The sequence below is a fragment of the Triturus cristatus genome, chromosome 10 (genome assembly GCF_964204655.1).
Source record: "Triturus cristatus chromosome 10, aTriCri1.1, whole genome shotgun sequence".
Classification (NCBI taxonomy): domain Eukaryota; kingdom Metazoa; phylum Chordata; class Amphibia; order Caudata; family Salamandridae; genus Triturus; species Triturus cristatus.
Genome location: NC_140593.1, coordinates 437,662,310 through 437,676,572, shown reverse-complemented (window position 1 = coordinate 437,676,572; position 14,263 = coordinate 437,662,310). Strand labels below are relative to the sequence as shown.

Sequence of the window (14,263 nt, the reverse complement as noted above, 5' to 3'; positions counted from 1 at the left end):
AACTTCCCATGCTTTCATTTCTAAATTTACAAGTGCCTTTACCTCACTGCTTTGCCTGAAAGCAGTTTCTTTGTAACAAGAAAATGCATTCTCATGTCTTGTTTTACATTAAGGAGCTCAGATTTTCATATAATGCTCTTCATTTACACTACTTTTAAAATTCACAGTCGGACTGGGACAGAAAATAGGCCCAGGCCTAAAAAACTTAGCCCACACAATCAGGGCAGTATGGAACTTGTAAAGATCCTCTGTGAAGGTCTTTTGCAAACTATGGGGCTCTGCATGCATATGCGCTTGCAGCAGGCAATGTTTGTGGTAGTATCAGGGAAATATACACTATAACAATTGGCCCAGTATACCATAAAAGTTAAAACACCCACAAACAGCCAAAACACCTGCCAAAATGAGCTGTCACACCCTATATTCGAGTCTGACCCGGCATAAATATATTGAAGAAAAAGAGATGGGTGGTGGAAATCGAGGCATTGCGAGCAGAGCTATTTCAGAATATTAAATGGGTTGATAATAAATTAGTGAAAAGGCTGCAAGTCCCAACATTGTCATTACTGAGGCTGGTGCTCACTACAAGTGCATTGTGGCCCACAATGTCCTCTTAAAGGATATTGGTGTACATGTGCGGACCTTTAGAGCGCTTGCGCCTGGAGCTGCCAAACCTGCAGTAGTACCTACTGGACGCAAAGTAGTAGAATAGCGCAGAGTAGCGGATCACAAAGCCTATATGGTCAGGGCGCACACCAAAGGGGACAGGTCTGGTCCCTTGCTGGCTTGGTTGGCTAAGCCCTCTGTCTGCGGATCACCGACTTTGGAGTTGGTAACGTTGGACGTACCCGCCAGTATGCGTAGGGGGAGATAAACTGTTCCTTTGCGGATTTTTATACGCAATTGTATGTGACTAGGAAGATGTTGCGAGATTGCAGCATTCACGATTGGTTGGCCGACTTACCGCCTAGTGGGTTCACCCAGAAGGTGACTGATGCACTGGGAGAGGATACTACAAAGCAAGAAAATCAGGCTGAAGTCCGACGCATGGTCCACGGGAATGTTTCTTGGACAGATGGCCTACCAGTGGAGTTTTATGCGCTTACCTTGATCTCCACGCCCCTGTTTAGAGGTTTCATACCAACATGCACTGGCTGCTACAGCGCTCCCCCCTACCCTGCAGGAAGACCTTATTGTTCCTTTGCTCAAACTGGGGAAGCCTGCTACAAACGTGACTGTGTACCGGTTTTTGTCATAGCTAAACGTTGACCATAAGATCCTTAGCAGGGTGTTGGCACAAGATTTTCTTCCCCATATTTCTGGGTTAATTCATATTGACCAGTCCGGGTTTATACCGGGCCAATGTACGGCTCTTAATGTTCAGCGGTTCTTTGCAGTTCTGAGGGAAAGTCTGCGGTTACCGGAATGGGCCGGATGCATGTTTGTGGACATAGAAAAGACATGCGACAGCCTGGATTGGAGCTTTCTCCGCGCTGCCATGATTCGGATGTGCATGGGGCACCATTTTGTCTCCTGGACCTTTTTGTTGTACACGGACCCTGTTGCCAGGATCCGCGGTGTCTCATTTTATTTCCCTCTATGCAGACGACATGGTGCTCTATCTGTGTGACCAGAGATTGAGGGTGGCACGTTTCCCCACGGCGTTTGGGGAGGCATCTGACCTCCAGGTGAACTGGCTAAAAAACAGCCTAATACCGATCCATGTGGACAGAGAGGACCTCCCAGCCATGGGTGACATGCGGCGGAAGCCGACTCTGGTGCAAAATATCAGCGCCCAGATTTATCGGACTCTCCCCAACGTCTTAGAGGGCAATATAGGAATAGTGGTGACAGCTATCCGTGCAAGTGTGGGTTTTTGGAAGACCATGTCCCTCTCTGTGGCAGGCCACATCGCTGTAGCTCAGATTGTAGCGCTGGCTCACCTTTTGCATTTTTGATGAATTTTTAATGAATGCCCCTGATTTTATTCTTATTATTTGGCTGCACAATTGCAATGGTGTATGGGTTGTATTCCAGGAAGGGAGGCCCCGGAGATAATGAGGCTGCTAGAGCCCCCTAGTTTGCAGCAGCTGTGGACCCTTATACTCAACCTCAGATATGTTGCTCCTATGAGTCGCCATGAACTGGCAGTCATCAGGATCCATTGAAGGAGGGTTCTTAGACGTGCGCAGATACAGTCCCCCTACTCTCCTGATCTCCCACTGCGGGCACTATTTACACAATTGCATGGAGTAGAGGGGGGCACCTGAAGGAATGGGAGGAGGCGGGTCTAGCTACGATGGGAGAGTTATTCGCTGATGGAGTGCTGCAACCATTTGCTGACCTATGCGCAGAGCTTGCCATTCCGGCGGGTCAGTTCCTGCTCTATGGCATCATAACTGAGGCGCTGCACACATTTTGGGGAGGTCACAGAGTAGATCCACGACTGCTTCATAGTTGCCGCTTCCTATGTGGTACCTCCAATATCCGTTGGCTGGTTTCAGGATTGCACAGCGTACTGCGTGAGGTGTGTTCCCTCCTTACAGTGCTACGAGACCGTTGGGGGACGGACCCGGGGTCCCCTTTAACAGATGGTGACTGGGCCAAAATGTGGGAGGTGGCGCCTAAGATCTCCCTAAATACCTATTTCAGACTCATACATTTTTATGTCCTCCACAGAGCATACCTCACATCTTTGAAGCTTAGTGTTTATTTTCCTTCGACCCCTGTGCTGCCTTGTTTTTACTGAGAATATCCTCTACAAGCTCTGGGGATGTCCTAGGATGACCTTATATTGGGCTGAAGTGGTGCCCTGACCCCCTCGCCCCAGTTTTGTTTCCTGGGCCTTCGACCTGCTAAACACAGTCACTACTTTAGCTTTAGTGCCTTCCAAGCGTAGAATTACGATGCACTGGAAACATGCTGAGAACCGCCACTTGGCGGACTGAAGAGCAAGTGTATTACACTGGGTGACATGCGAAGAGGCTGTTTTGCTCCGTGAAGTGCTCCAGGGTAGGAGGCCCAAGGAGTTTGCACATGCATGGAACACTGTATTTGCTGAATTTCGGGGGAAGGGCGCGTGAGTGAGGGTGATGATTCTAACTAGGGGATTCCGCATGTGCTCGATCTGATCTTTTTGGGTCCTTGCTGTACCGTGTTGTAGAGACTCCTGAATACCAGGTTGGAACTTTGGCTCCCCTGATGCTATTATTGATAACCGAGGTCAAGCACAGATGAGGGCTGCCTTATTACTAATTGATTTTTGGGAAATTCCTGCAGGAAGGCCGGGGGAAGGGGAGGGAGCGGATGCCGCAAGTTGAGGTGGGTAGTGGGAAGGTGTTCTTTTTGTTTGATGTTTTTCGACAGATCTCTTTGTGTTTCCTATTATTATGCATTGCATTGACCTATTTGTATTGTACATGCTATCATGCTATTTTGAGTTGCTCCCACAGGATGATACTTTCTATATTATTGCATATTTCAACTGATTGTGACCTTATTGTCGATCCAATGATATGGATAGTTTCATTTTTGTTTATTTTTGAAACACTGGTGCTCTTCTTTGTTTATACCAATAAAACTCTGTTTGCAAAAAAACAAACAGTGCATTGTGGTACTGACCCATAACTAATCTAATTTAGAGCCAAAGACTACTCTGTTTGGTGCATCTACTTCACTCTGATGTTCCACAAATTAATCTTTTCCAGCACAAAGAACATATAATATTTTGCCAAGGTACTTCAGCGCAGATCTGGAGTGCTATGCTGCCAAAACCCCTCAATCCTCACTTGTGTTCAAATTGGCATACATGCACAGTGCGCTATTAACAGGTGTTAGCAACCTCTGCTGGGGTCGTACACAGAACATGTCCGCAGCAAAGGTGAATTTTATAGGTGTATATTTCAATTGTGTTAGCAAATACCTATCATTCTGATAGATTTCTAACCGCAGATTCCTCACCTTGAGAATGTCCCCAGGTGAGAGGCTGGATCAGGAATCTCTCCTAGCAATACCCTTGCGAGTCTGTAGGGAGAATTGACTCTCACCAGGTGGTTGGACCATCTTCACTATATTAACTGCCATATGCTGTACCTGTTCAGCCAAATGAAAAGACATGCACTGTGCATATAGAGGATGATATACCAGCATGAAGAGGAAATCTGGACCACACCTCTGACACTAAAAGTTACTTTCAGATATAATTGCGGGGGGCAGCCAACTCAAAACATACACTTCTGACTACAAGTATGATTCCCGGACAACAGAGAAAAGTTCACTCACAAACATCCTGTTGCTGAACAAAGAGCAATAGTTGTTTCTAAAACTGATTATGTCAATGCACATTTGTACATTTTAAGCCCTACAGAATTCCACAGGCACTGCAGTCACACAGATTAGGTCTCCACCTTATTGATAAATCTACCCTGACTACCAGTCTGGGCAAGACACTAGCACACACTACTCTCATTGGCTTGCACGTCCTTGTATTAGGCCACTTTGGAATCCCTTCAACACATGATCAAGCCTTGTAATACAGGGTCCCACTTCGCCTACTAGAGACAGAAATGTAAGACCCGGTGTAAAACATTCCATCATCCTTGCTTCCAGACTAAAGACACAGGTTAAATTCAGCCATGGTATGGAAATGGAACTTCAGTCTAAGAAGACAATCAATTCCTATTTATACTGGTTGAAGGCATTACTCCGGTTTTGATTTTGAGGAGGACGATGGGGATATTGATTATGACAGGATAAAGATGACCTCAGTGTTGACCATCTTTATTTCCAAGCTTAACTTACCTAGGTGGTGTTCATTCAGGCGGCAACAAAATTATCTCCTCACACCTGAGTAATTGCCAAACAACCAGCAGTGAGGAAACTACTGAAAAAGAGAACTTTTCTCACTGCCCTTCAATGCGACAGTTCAGGGTTGGCCTTGCCAGATAGTCAGAAGTTTTATATGATATAAACGTAGTCAGTGGTTATTCTGAAACTGCCTTAACAGACCAAGATTAGACAACTGCCTTAGATCAAAAATAACACAGCATGAACAGGCTGATACCTCACTTGATAACTCCAAGGACAACACCCCTATTAGACTCTATATGCCCCTGCGTTCCATAATTTGCCCCATTTCAATCAGTGTCTGCTCTGTTTAACTACGTACATTTTGTAGAATGGACTAGTAGCACAAGCAACTAACACTTAAAAAAAATTGTTCACTAACTTTCCCAATCATGTGTCTCTGAAGTCTATTCCTTTTTTTTTTTTTTTTTTTTTTTAATATTTTTATTGAACAGGCTGGTGAGTAAGACATACATTAATACATGTATTTGTTCACAAAAGGAAAGGAAAAAAAAGGAAGAAAAAGAAAAAACCAAACCAAATAGACAAAATTAAGCTCAAAGGAGGAGCAGCACTATTTCTTGAATGAACCCCAATTCTTTTCGTGTTTCATCAAGGAGCGGGTCCCCCTAAGATTGGCTAGTGAAGCCTCCATTGAGTAAATCTCAGTTACCAGTGTCCACCAATCCCACACCGATGGTGGATCAGGGCGAGTCCAGGCTCTGGCCAAAGTTAGTTTAGCACAAGACATGAGAATTGAAGCCAGAGCATCCTGAGAGGAAGGAGTGGGATTGATATCTAAAAGGACAAAGGAGGCGGAGAATAAGGGGAGCTTAGTTGACCTAATTTCGAGAACCTTACGGATGTCTGACCAGTAATCCTTAAGAGTGGGACAAGAGAACAACATATGTGCCAGATCAGCTGCGTGGGCCGAGCATTTGGGGCATTTGGTATGGTCGTTCGTAGTATTGTTAAGAGACCATCTGGAAATGATTTCTGGTGTGTAATATAGCATGCAAGTCGTTCTAAATTGCTGTAGCCTCAGGCTAGAAGAGTGGACACTGCTGTTAATATTAGATAGGGAACGTTCTATGTCTTTCAAAGTGACATTTGTACCTAAGACCCTACCCCATTTGGCAGCTAATTTAGAACAGTCGTTTAATTTGAAGTTGGTTAAAAGACTATAAGTGTTACTTATTGCTGATTTAGTTGTTGAGGAGTAAAAGTGGGTCCAGATATCGCAGTCTGTAGTCTCAAATAGTCGTTTTTTGTTCACCAGATAATCATGTATCTGTCGATGTGTATATCTCATAGATTCCGGGAGGCCATAAAGTAGTTTAAGTGTATTAAAGTCTAAAAAGCCTTGTATGCCGTATAAGTCCCCTAAATGCCTAATGCCCCATCTTGCCCAGCTTTGAGCATTGTGTTCGTTAAAAATTCCCGGAAGACCCGGGTTCCCCCACAACAGTAGTTTTGAATGATAAAAAGTAGTTTTGCAAAAAATAAGTATGTTAGCCCATATATTTGCAATATCTCTTGCGGTCTTGAATTTTACTCTTTTAAAGTAATTGGGGTCATTGACTCGTAATAAGAACATATTAGCATCTTGTTTTAACATAAAAGAATGAAAAAAAGATGCTCCACCTTGGTTTAATAACGAACGAATACGAAAAACAAAAGCCGACCAAAAATATAATTTAAAATCGGGAAAATTAAGCCCTCCCAAGTTTGTTATTTTTCAAAGAGTTCAATGACCTCCTCGCTTTTTTATAGCCCCATATAAAGCTACTAAATGCGCCGTCTAGTTGTTTGAAAAACAGATTGTTTAGGGCCAACGGAATAGAGCGGAATAAGTACATGAATTTGGGTAATACCTTCATCTTGATTAAGTTAATTCTGCCGATGATATTCAGTGGTAATCTGTGCCATTTTTTTAATAATGAGATGGTAGATTTAACTAGTTCATTGTAGTTTATGTTGTTGATTTCTTGAATTTTAGCCGTTAACTTAACACCTAAATAGGTGGCGCTTTTACAAATCTCAGGAACTGGGACGGCAGGGGTATAGTTGGTTATGATTTGGGTCTTCTGTAAGTTGAGCCTATAACCGGAGACAATCCCAAATTTTTCGGCCTCAGAAACTATGCCTTGGAGTGCCGCCACAATATCCTGTGAGTAAACCGCGATATCGTCGGCATATGCAGTTATTTTTAGTGTTTGATTGCCTGAGCTAAAAGGAACGATTTGGGTTTGTAACTGGAGAGCATGTAGGAATGGTTCCAATGAGAGGGCGAATAAAAGAGGCGAGAGAGGGCAGCCCTGGCGAGTACCTCGTAAAATTGGAAACTCTTGAGAGGACAGGCCCCCATAGGATGTATAGGCTGTTGGGTTGTCATACAGAGCCTGTATAGCTCGTAAGAATTGCCCCCCAAAGCCCAGCTTAGAGAGGACACATCAGAGGTAGTCCCAGCCCACTCGGTCAAAAGCCTTCTCGGCATCTAATAAGATCATGCCGAGCGGAATGGATTCTGTCTCTGCTACGTCAAATGCCGTGATAGCCATATTTACATGTGCTGATGTGTCCCTCCCTGTTATAAACCCGTGTTGTTGGGGGTTAACAATTAAAGGCAGGAATGGAGACAGTCTTATAGCTAGTATTTTAGCAAATATTTTAGCATCGGTATTGATCAACGATATAGGTCGGTATGATCCTCTCTCCTCCTTTGGTTTGTTCTTTTTTAGAAAAAATATTATTTTTGCCCTGTTCCATGATTTTGGGGCCTTTCCATTGCGCCCAACAGCTTGTATAACCTCCAGTAGCAAGGGCCCCAGTTCGGCTATGCAGGTTTTGTAAATCTCCAAAGGGATTGTGTCCTCCCCTGCAGCTTTCCCTGCTGGTAGTAGTTCTATTGCCTGATGTAATTCGGCTCCTGTGATAATATCTGACATCGATTCTTGCATTGTGTTAGACTCTGGATTGGTTAAGAACTTATCAACATAGTCCTGGATTGCTTCTAAATTGGGAGTGCTTTCTGGAGTGTATAGTGTGCTATAGTAATCCGCGAATTGTTCTACTATTTCTCTCTGTTGGTTGAAAATTTTACCATTACTGCCCCGGATGCTTGTGATCAGTGTATGGGCTCTATCCTCAGCAACCTTATAGGCAAGAATTTTGCCAATCTGGTCTCCGCTTTCGTATTGTGAAATCTTGTATCTGTGAATGTTTGCGCTGCTCTTTTGGATGAATTTCTTTTTAGCCTCGTTCTTAAGTGAGCAAAGTTTGAGGCTGATCTCTGTAATCCCAGGTGAATTTAATCGAAGTGCAGAAGCCAAGGTTTCTTCTTGGGATGCAATTTTAGAAATGATCTGTGCCTTGTGCTTTCTGTATTCGGTGTTTTTCCTGATCACATAAGCTTGGGTAAAACCCCTAATAGCCGCTTTGCATGCATCTCAGACCATGAGACAAGAAGTAGTCTCGACGTTAATGTAAAGAAATTCGGTCAGGTGTGATTTAAGCTGTGACACATATTGTGCGTCTGAAAGTAGGTGCCTAGGGAAGGAAAATGGTCTGGGAGGGACCCTGATGTGTGGTATAGTGATTGCTAAGATTATTGCGTTGTGATCAGATGAGATTCGAGGACATAGGATCATCGTGCTATGTTTTAATAGGTTGTCACTAATTAGTGCCATATCCAGCCTAGAGCAAGATCTATGTGGTGCCGAATAGTACGTGTATCCTGGTGTGTTCGGATGTAAATATCGCCAAGCATCCTTAATATTGTGAATACGACAGATGTCATATATAGATGACCTAGTTTTGCGCATCCTATGAAAGCTTCCTGGATAAGTTGAGTCTATTTTATAATTCATTATGCAGTTAAAATCCCCCATAATAACGAGTTCCCCATCCCAATCAAGGAGTTTTATGTTCAATAAATCATAGATACTTGGATCATCAGTATTAGAGCCGTATACTACACAAAGGACATACATATAGTTATCGAAGCGGAGTTGGACCATCGCCAGTCTTCCGTCTTGACTATGAAAGGTCTGCAGTGTTTCAGATTTGAATCTTTTGTCTGTGAGGATAGCCACTCCTCTTGTGGAGAGTCCAAAAGTAGAGCAAACCAGAATCTGGTAACCCAATTGTTTAAGTAGTTTTTTGTCCTTGCCGGCAATGTGCGTTTCTGAGAGTAAGGCAAAATGAGGGTTGTGCAATTTAAGTTCTTCTGAAATCAACATTCTCTTATTCTTGCTGTTGAGCCCTGCTACGTTCCAAGCCATTATCTTTATTTCATGCATTTGTGAATAATTGGATTTTTCAGCCTGAAAACGGGTATCATTAAGTATTCATTGTTACTCGTATGTGAGGTCATATATAAGGACCAAAGGGACAGTACTGATTTGTCCTCAAAACATTCTTTCTCAGCAGCCTGAAACAAATTTTTATTGATTTTAACCCACCCGAACCCCCCCACCTATTCCTATGACCAACATTACCTGAAGTCCCTGTGAGCATCACTAACTGTCAATATGGATATCCAAGCATTATTCAAACAAGGTACCAGTGAGAATAACACTTATGGTCTAACGGTGATTTGTGTCCAAAGCACTACAGCACGTCTTGGTATTCAAGACAACGCTTTATACAAACTATGATTGATTGTAAAGCACCCACCTGTGTCCTATCTAACCTTTTCATAAATATGGCTCCTTTAAGACTAGAACAGAACACTCACAGTTACTATGCATTATTTCAATCAGATGCTTACCTATATAAAATGTGTCATCCTCAAACTTCTTACTGCTCTTGGTTGTAACATTTGTCGTTTCATCAAGGGATATGATCCGCTTAGAAACAGCACTGGTCTGGATCGTCATTTTGCGAGACAGTTCATTGCTGACAAAGGTGCGTTCACTCACTTCCTCCTCTTCAGATTTGTGTGGTTCTTTCTCAGCATCAGCTTCATCACCAGAATCGGACCGCTTTATGCTCAGGCGTCTCATGCGTGAAACAGAATGGACTTCCGTCATCCTAAACAGGCGATCTGTGGCTGTACGCTGTGGGGTACAGGCAAGCTTCCCTTGGAGGGTTTCAATCATCTTGGAGGTGCTCCTGGTCTTTCTTTCTGTGCTGGGTGTTACAGCTTTCTTTTGAATGATAGTGAGTGGCATGGATTGGCAGAGTCTACTCTCACCATGCTCTTGCTTTTCAAGTTTGAGTTGTTCTAGTTCAGTTTGAGGAGACAAGCTAACATTGTGGTGGTTACTGAACTTCAGGAATGTATATGTTGGCCAACAACTCTCTGATAACATGTTCAGCTCTCCATTTGAAGCCGAGTTTTCATTCAAGTCATAGTTTACAACAATTTCCGACAAATCATTTTGGCCTGTCTCTTCTTTGGTTTGTGTGGCTGCACTGAACCTCTCTCTTTCGAAACATTCATTCTGTAGGGGACTGACTTCAGAACTGAGGTACTGGCTCGGACTAGCTTGGCCATTGATAGAGTCTTCTGCTACCTCAATACCCAATATCCTTGAGGCCCTAGCCTGAAGTGATTCACTTTCTGGGATGTCCAATGTTTCCTGATTTTCGTGGTACTTGTAACACATGCTCCTATTCTCAGAGTTGCTATCAATTCTCTGGCCACTCGAATCTGAATCAGACAGACCTTGATTTCGATTTGCTGAAAGCAGTCTTACATCTGTCTCTTTTGCTATCAGGTCATAATTTTCTGGAACAGCCTTTTCGCTCTCTTGTTTCAAACTCATTAACAAATCATCGAAATAGAACTGGTCGTTGTGTGTTTCCCAGAATGTGGAAATCAGATGCTGTTTTGTTGTGGCTGAATTCAGGGAATAGCTCTTCAACAATCTGTTGGTCGATACTTGCCTTTCACGATATACACAATTTTTATTTTTAATGTTTTCTGCATCCAAATTCCCTCTGTCGTTTTTTGTTAATGCGTTTTCTTTAGATGTCCTGCTTGATATTCCCGTGCAGTTTTTTACTGGCAAAGGGAACTCTAAACCAGAAAATAATACCTGTGAGCTGTCGCATTCAACGTCGTTGCTCACGCTCTCAGATTTACTTTTAGCTCTTCCTGCCTGGAGCATCGCAATTCCTTGTACTTTCTTTTTTGACCTGTTTTCATAATCTGTTTGCTTTTTAGATTCATGATCAGTTATTGAGTTAAGCATCTCCCCTGAACACCAGTCATGCGGCTGCTCTTTGTCGTTCTCTAATAAGCTTGAGTCTTGGTCACTTTCTCTTTCCTGAAGCTCTTTGTTCAGAAATTCAAGTTCACCGATTGCATCACATGGCCGACGGTTTGCAGGCTTTAGAAGAAACTGTCCAAAAGGCTCCTTACTGTTACAAGAACCTAGTACCTCACCTTTCACCACTTCAGGCCTGGCAAAAATGCTCTTCTCTTTTCCAATAGTGCCCCCAGAAAGGAGCCTAGAGGCCACGCTTGGGTATGTCTTTGGTTTATATAAATGAGATTCACAGGACATTGTTCTGGAGAATGCGCTCTTGATGGATGGGGTAAAGTGCCTTTGACCATTAATACTGTATGTCGTCTGACCATAGTCACCAGCTTGCTTCTTTGACCTCATCGCAGGTAACGATTCTGCAGAGTTTGGACCAAAGTTTGTATCATTTTGCTTGCTTAGGGTTGCACCAGAAAAAGATTCTGAGTTTCGATCCCCGCGAGGAAAAATGGCTTCAGGTGGCTGGTCTTTGCAGTGGTCTCCTGGCCAGGAACCAGAATATCTGAGTTCCTTGTGCTTTTTGGACTTGCTTAGCTTGACATCATCCGTTTGCTTATATTCTTCTTGTCTGTACTCTTCTTGTTTTTCCAGTCTGTTCTGGTTGGACACTTGCATTTCCAAATCAGTGGATAATGAGCTTTGAAAGCGTTGCTCATGGAAACTAATACTGTTATCATCAACTTGCACTATTTTCTCTTTGCTTTGTGTGAAATCATTGTTGTTCTTGTCTTTATCTGGTTGACACGACACTGCTGTGACTGGTACTGAAACCAAGCAAAATATTGTTTCATTCATCTTTTTCCTTGAACTGATTCTGCACTGAATCTCAGTTTCTGCCTCACATATTTTAGTTTGGTTTTCACAAGCGTCATGAGAATCTTCTTTTTTCTGGGAATGTTTATCTTTTTTATCATACCTGAGGGCAGCCTTTTCACAGCCTGCTGTAGCACTGTCTGCATGGCCAGGCACACCATGCTTTTTGTAGCTTGTAAATGTGTCAAAGCCCATGTTCCTATCAGCAGGGTTACCCATCACTGCACCATAGGTTACATTACTGAGCAAATCATGGGTGTCCATACGGGTCCTAACATGAGGTTGATCTTCCATATTTCTACCTTGTAGACCTTGAAAACCCACTAAACCTTTATTTTCCGTTTCTTGCCCTCCCGACTGCCCCATTTTGATATGCCTTATGCGTGGATCATCAAAAGGAATATACTGAATAGAAGATGCATAATCCCCCATGTGAGTATTAAGCTCATCGTTTTCAAAGGAGGCACAGCTTTTTGTACTGTATTGACCATCCGTCCCAAAGTTATCAGCAGGAAGCTGCGCTTTCATGTTGTTGCTATGTTCCCAGTGATGCTGTAGGTCATCACTAAAATACATCCCACAATCAGGAATTTGACTAACGTTTGGTCCAGGTGGTGATTTGTAAGATGGCGGAGGTACATATACTGGGGGCTCGATACTAGATTCTTGAATACAAAAGTCATGTCCAGGCTCACTGATAATGGTGGACTGGCTTGGTTCAGCTTTTGATTGGTCCTCTTGAACTCTACCTGCCTCTACTGTTCCTCTACTTTGCTGGTGAAGATGATACATTGGAGGTCTATCAGGTCTGCCATATTTTGGTTTTGGCAAATTGTGAAAGCTGTTGCCAGTTCTGGAATTCTGATTCAAATCTAAGTGCATGCTATTTTTGGGATAAGGTGCTACACTTTTGACTCCTGGTAAGCAGTTGTTGCTGGACACACTGGGTTGAGCCACATGTGCCATATTCTGAGACAGAAACCCTCTAGGCAATGAACTGGATTTTTTTCCGTACTGTGAGCCTAATGCATTCCTTCTATAGTCTAATGCATAACTGTCTTGAAATAAAGCTTCCCCGCCTTTATTTTCCGACGCCTGGTTCTGTGATTTTGTGGAATCAGTCCATGTTTCTGTGTTTAATTCTCTCTGTTTGTATGAAAACGATGCATTTGAGGCCAAACCATCTTGCCTCATCACATCCTCAGTTGCTCCATCTACCACCGGCCAGTCTTCTTTTGCGGTCCCAGACCCATAAGTAGAACTTTGGGTGCCTGGTAAGCTTGTAGTGCTGCTTTGATTGGTTCTGGTGTTTCCTTTATCTGTGTAGCCCAGCAAAACACTAAAGTCCTGCCCCCTTCTTCTCCAGTGGGCAATATTTTTATCTGTCTTCTGCCAAGAAGATCCTCTCAGAGGAACGCTGCCATATGAACTACAAGAAAAAAGCAACGAGACACTATAAACAAAGGTATGACAGAAAAGCAACAATACTGTACTTTCATTCTAGACAAATAATCCAGACGGTATAAAGCCAAAAACAGGCTTGTAGACACAGAGTAAGATCTGAAAAATACATACTGCGCTCTAAAGGTAGATTAATATGCAAAGTATTACATATGTTGTTTATTATAAGTACAATATGTTTGCTATGTCCATAAAATGGCAGATATAAAGGATCTGAAAGTGTAAATATAGAAGTCACAAAGCAATCATTTCCCAAAATACATGCATATGTCCTAAAACTCACTGCTCAATTACAACACTTATATCACCAAATCTGTATTCTAGGCCTTTAAAATTACCATTTAAAACGTACCTGCACATATGAAGCAAAATCACTGTAAATAAACAATGAAACACATCTGAAGCAGGTGCCATGTTTGACCATGTGTCCATTTGGTTGTGAGTAACTTGAAGAAAACCATGCACTGTGAACACACGTCTGAGGAACTGAGGTGTACAATGCAGTTCTAGGGTGTGGTCTGATGCTCGCCAGGTTTTCTGGATAACCATTGATTGCGTAAATGAGCTCCATTTAAATGAATAGGATGTCAATTTATCCTTCTGGGATGCCATGCACATCTGGCATGGATGTGGCTCTCCTGAATCTGCGTTACACACACCAATGCTTTAGAACAGGTACGTAATCATTACATTGAGGGTTTTTTTTGTTTTTTTTTAACATTGGGACTCATTAAATTGCGTGAGTTACATCAGGAGTCTTTACATCACAGGTACGTTTTCAGTCCTTTACTTTTCAGGTCTTACTTCATAGTTAAGTGAGTTTTTAGTGTTGTAACCTTAACAAAATAGGTGTAGGTATGTGTAGGTCTAAA

At 42.7% G+C, this 14,263-nt stretch overlaps 1 protein-coding gene across 1 annotated transcript in view; it reads right to left on the bottom strand.

The window, feature by feature from the left end:
- The window catches only part of JCAD (junctional cadherin 5 associated), a 304,669-nt gene that overhangs the window by 44,346 nt on the left and 246,060 nt on the right, over positions 1-14,263 (bottom strand). Inside the window, exon 3 of the mRNA XM_085631791.1 lies at positions 9,617-13,359. Within this exon, the coding sequence (XP_085487917.1) occupies positions 9,617-13,359 (3,743 nt within the window). The remainder of the gene's footprint in view (positions 1-9,616; positions 13,360-14,263) is intronic.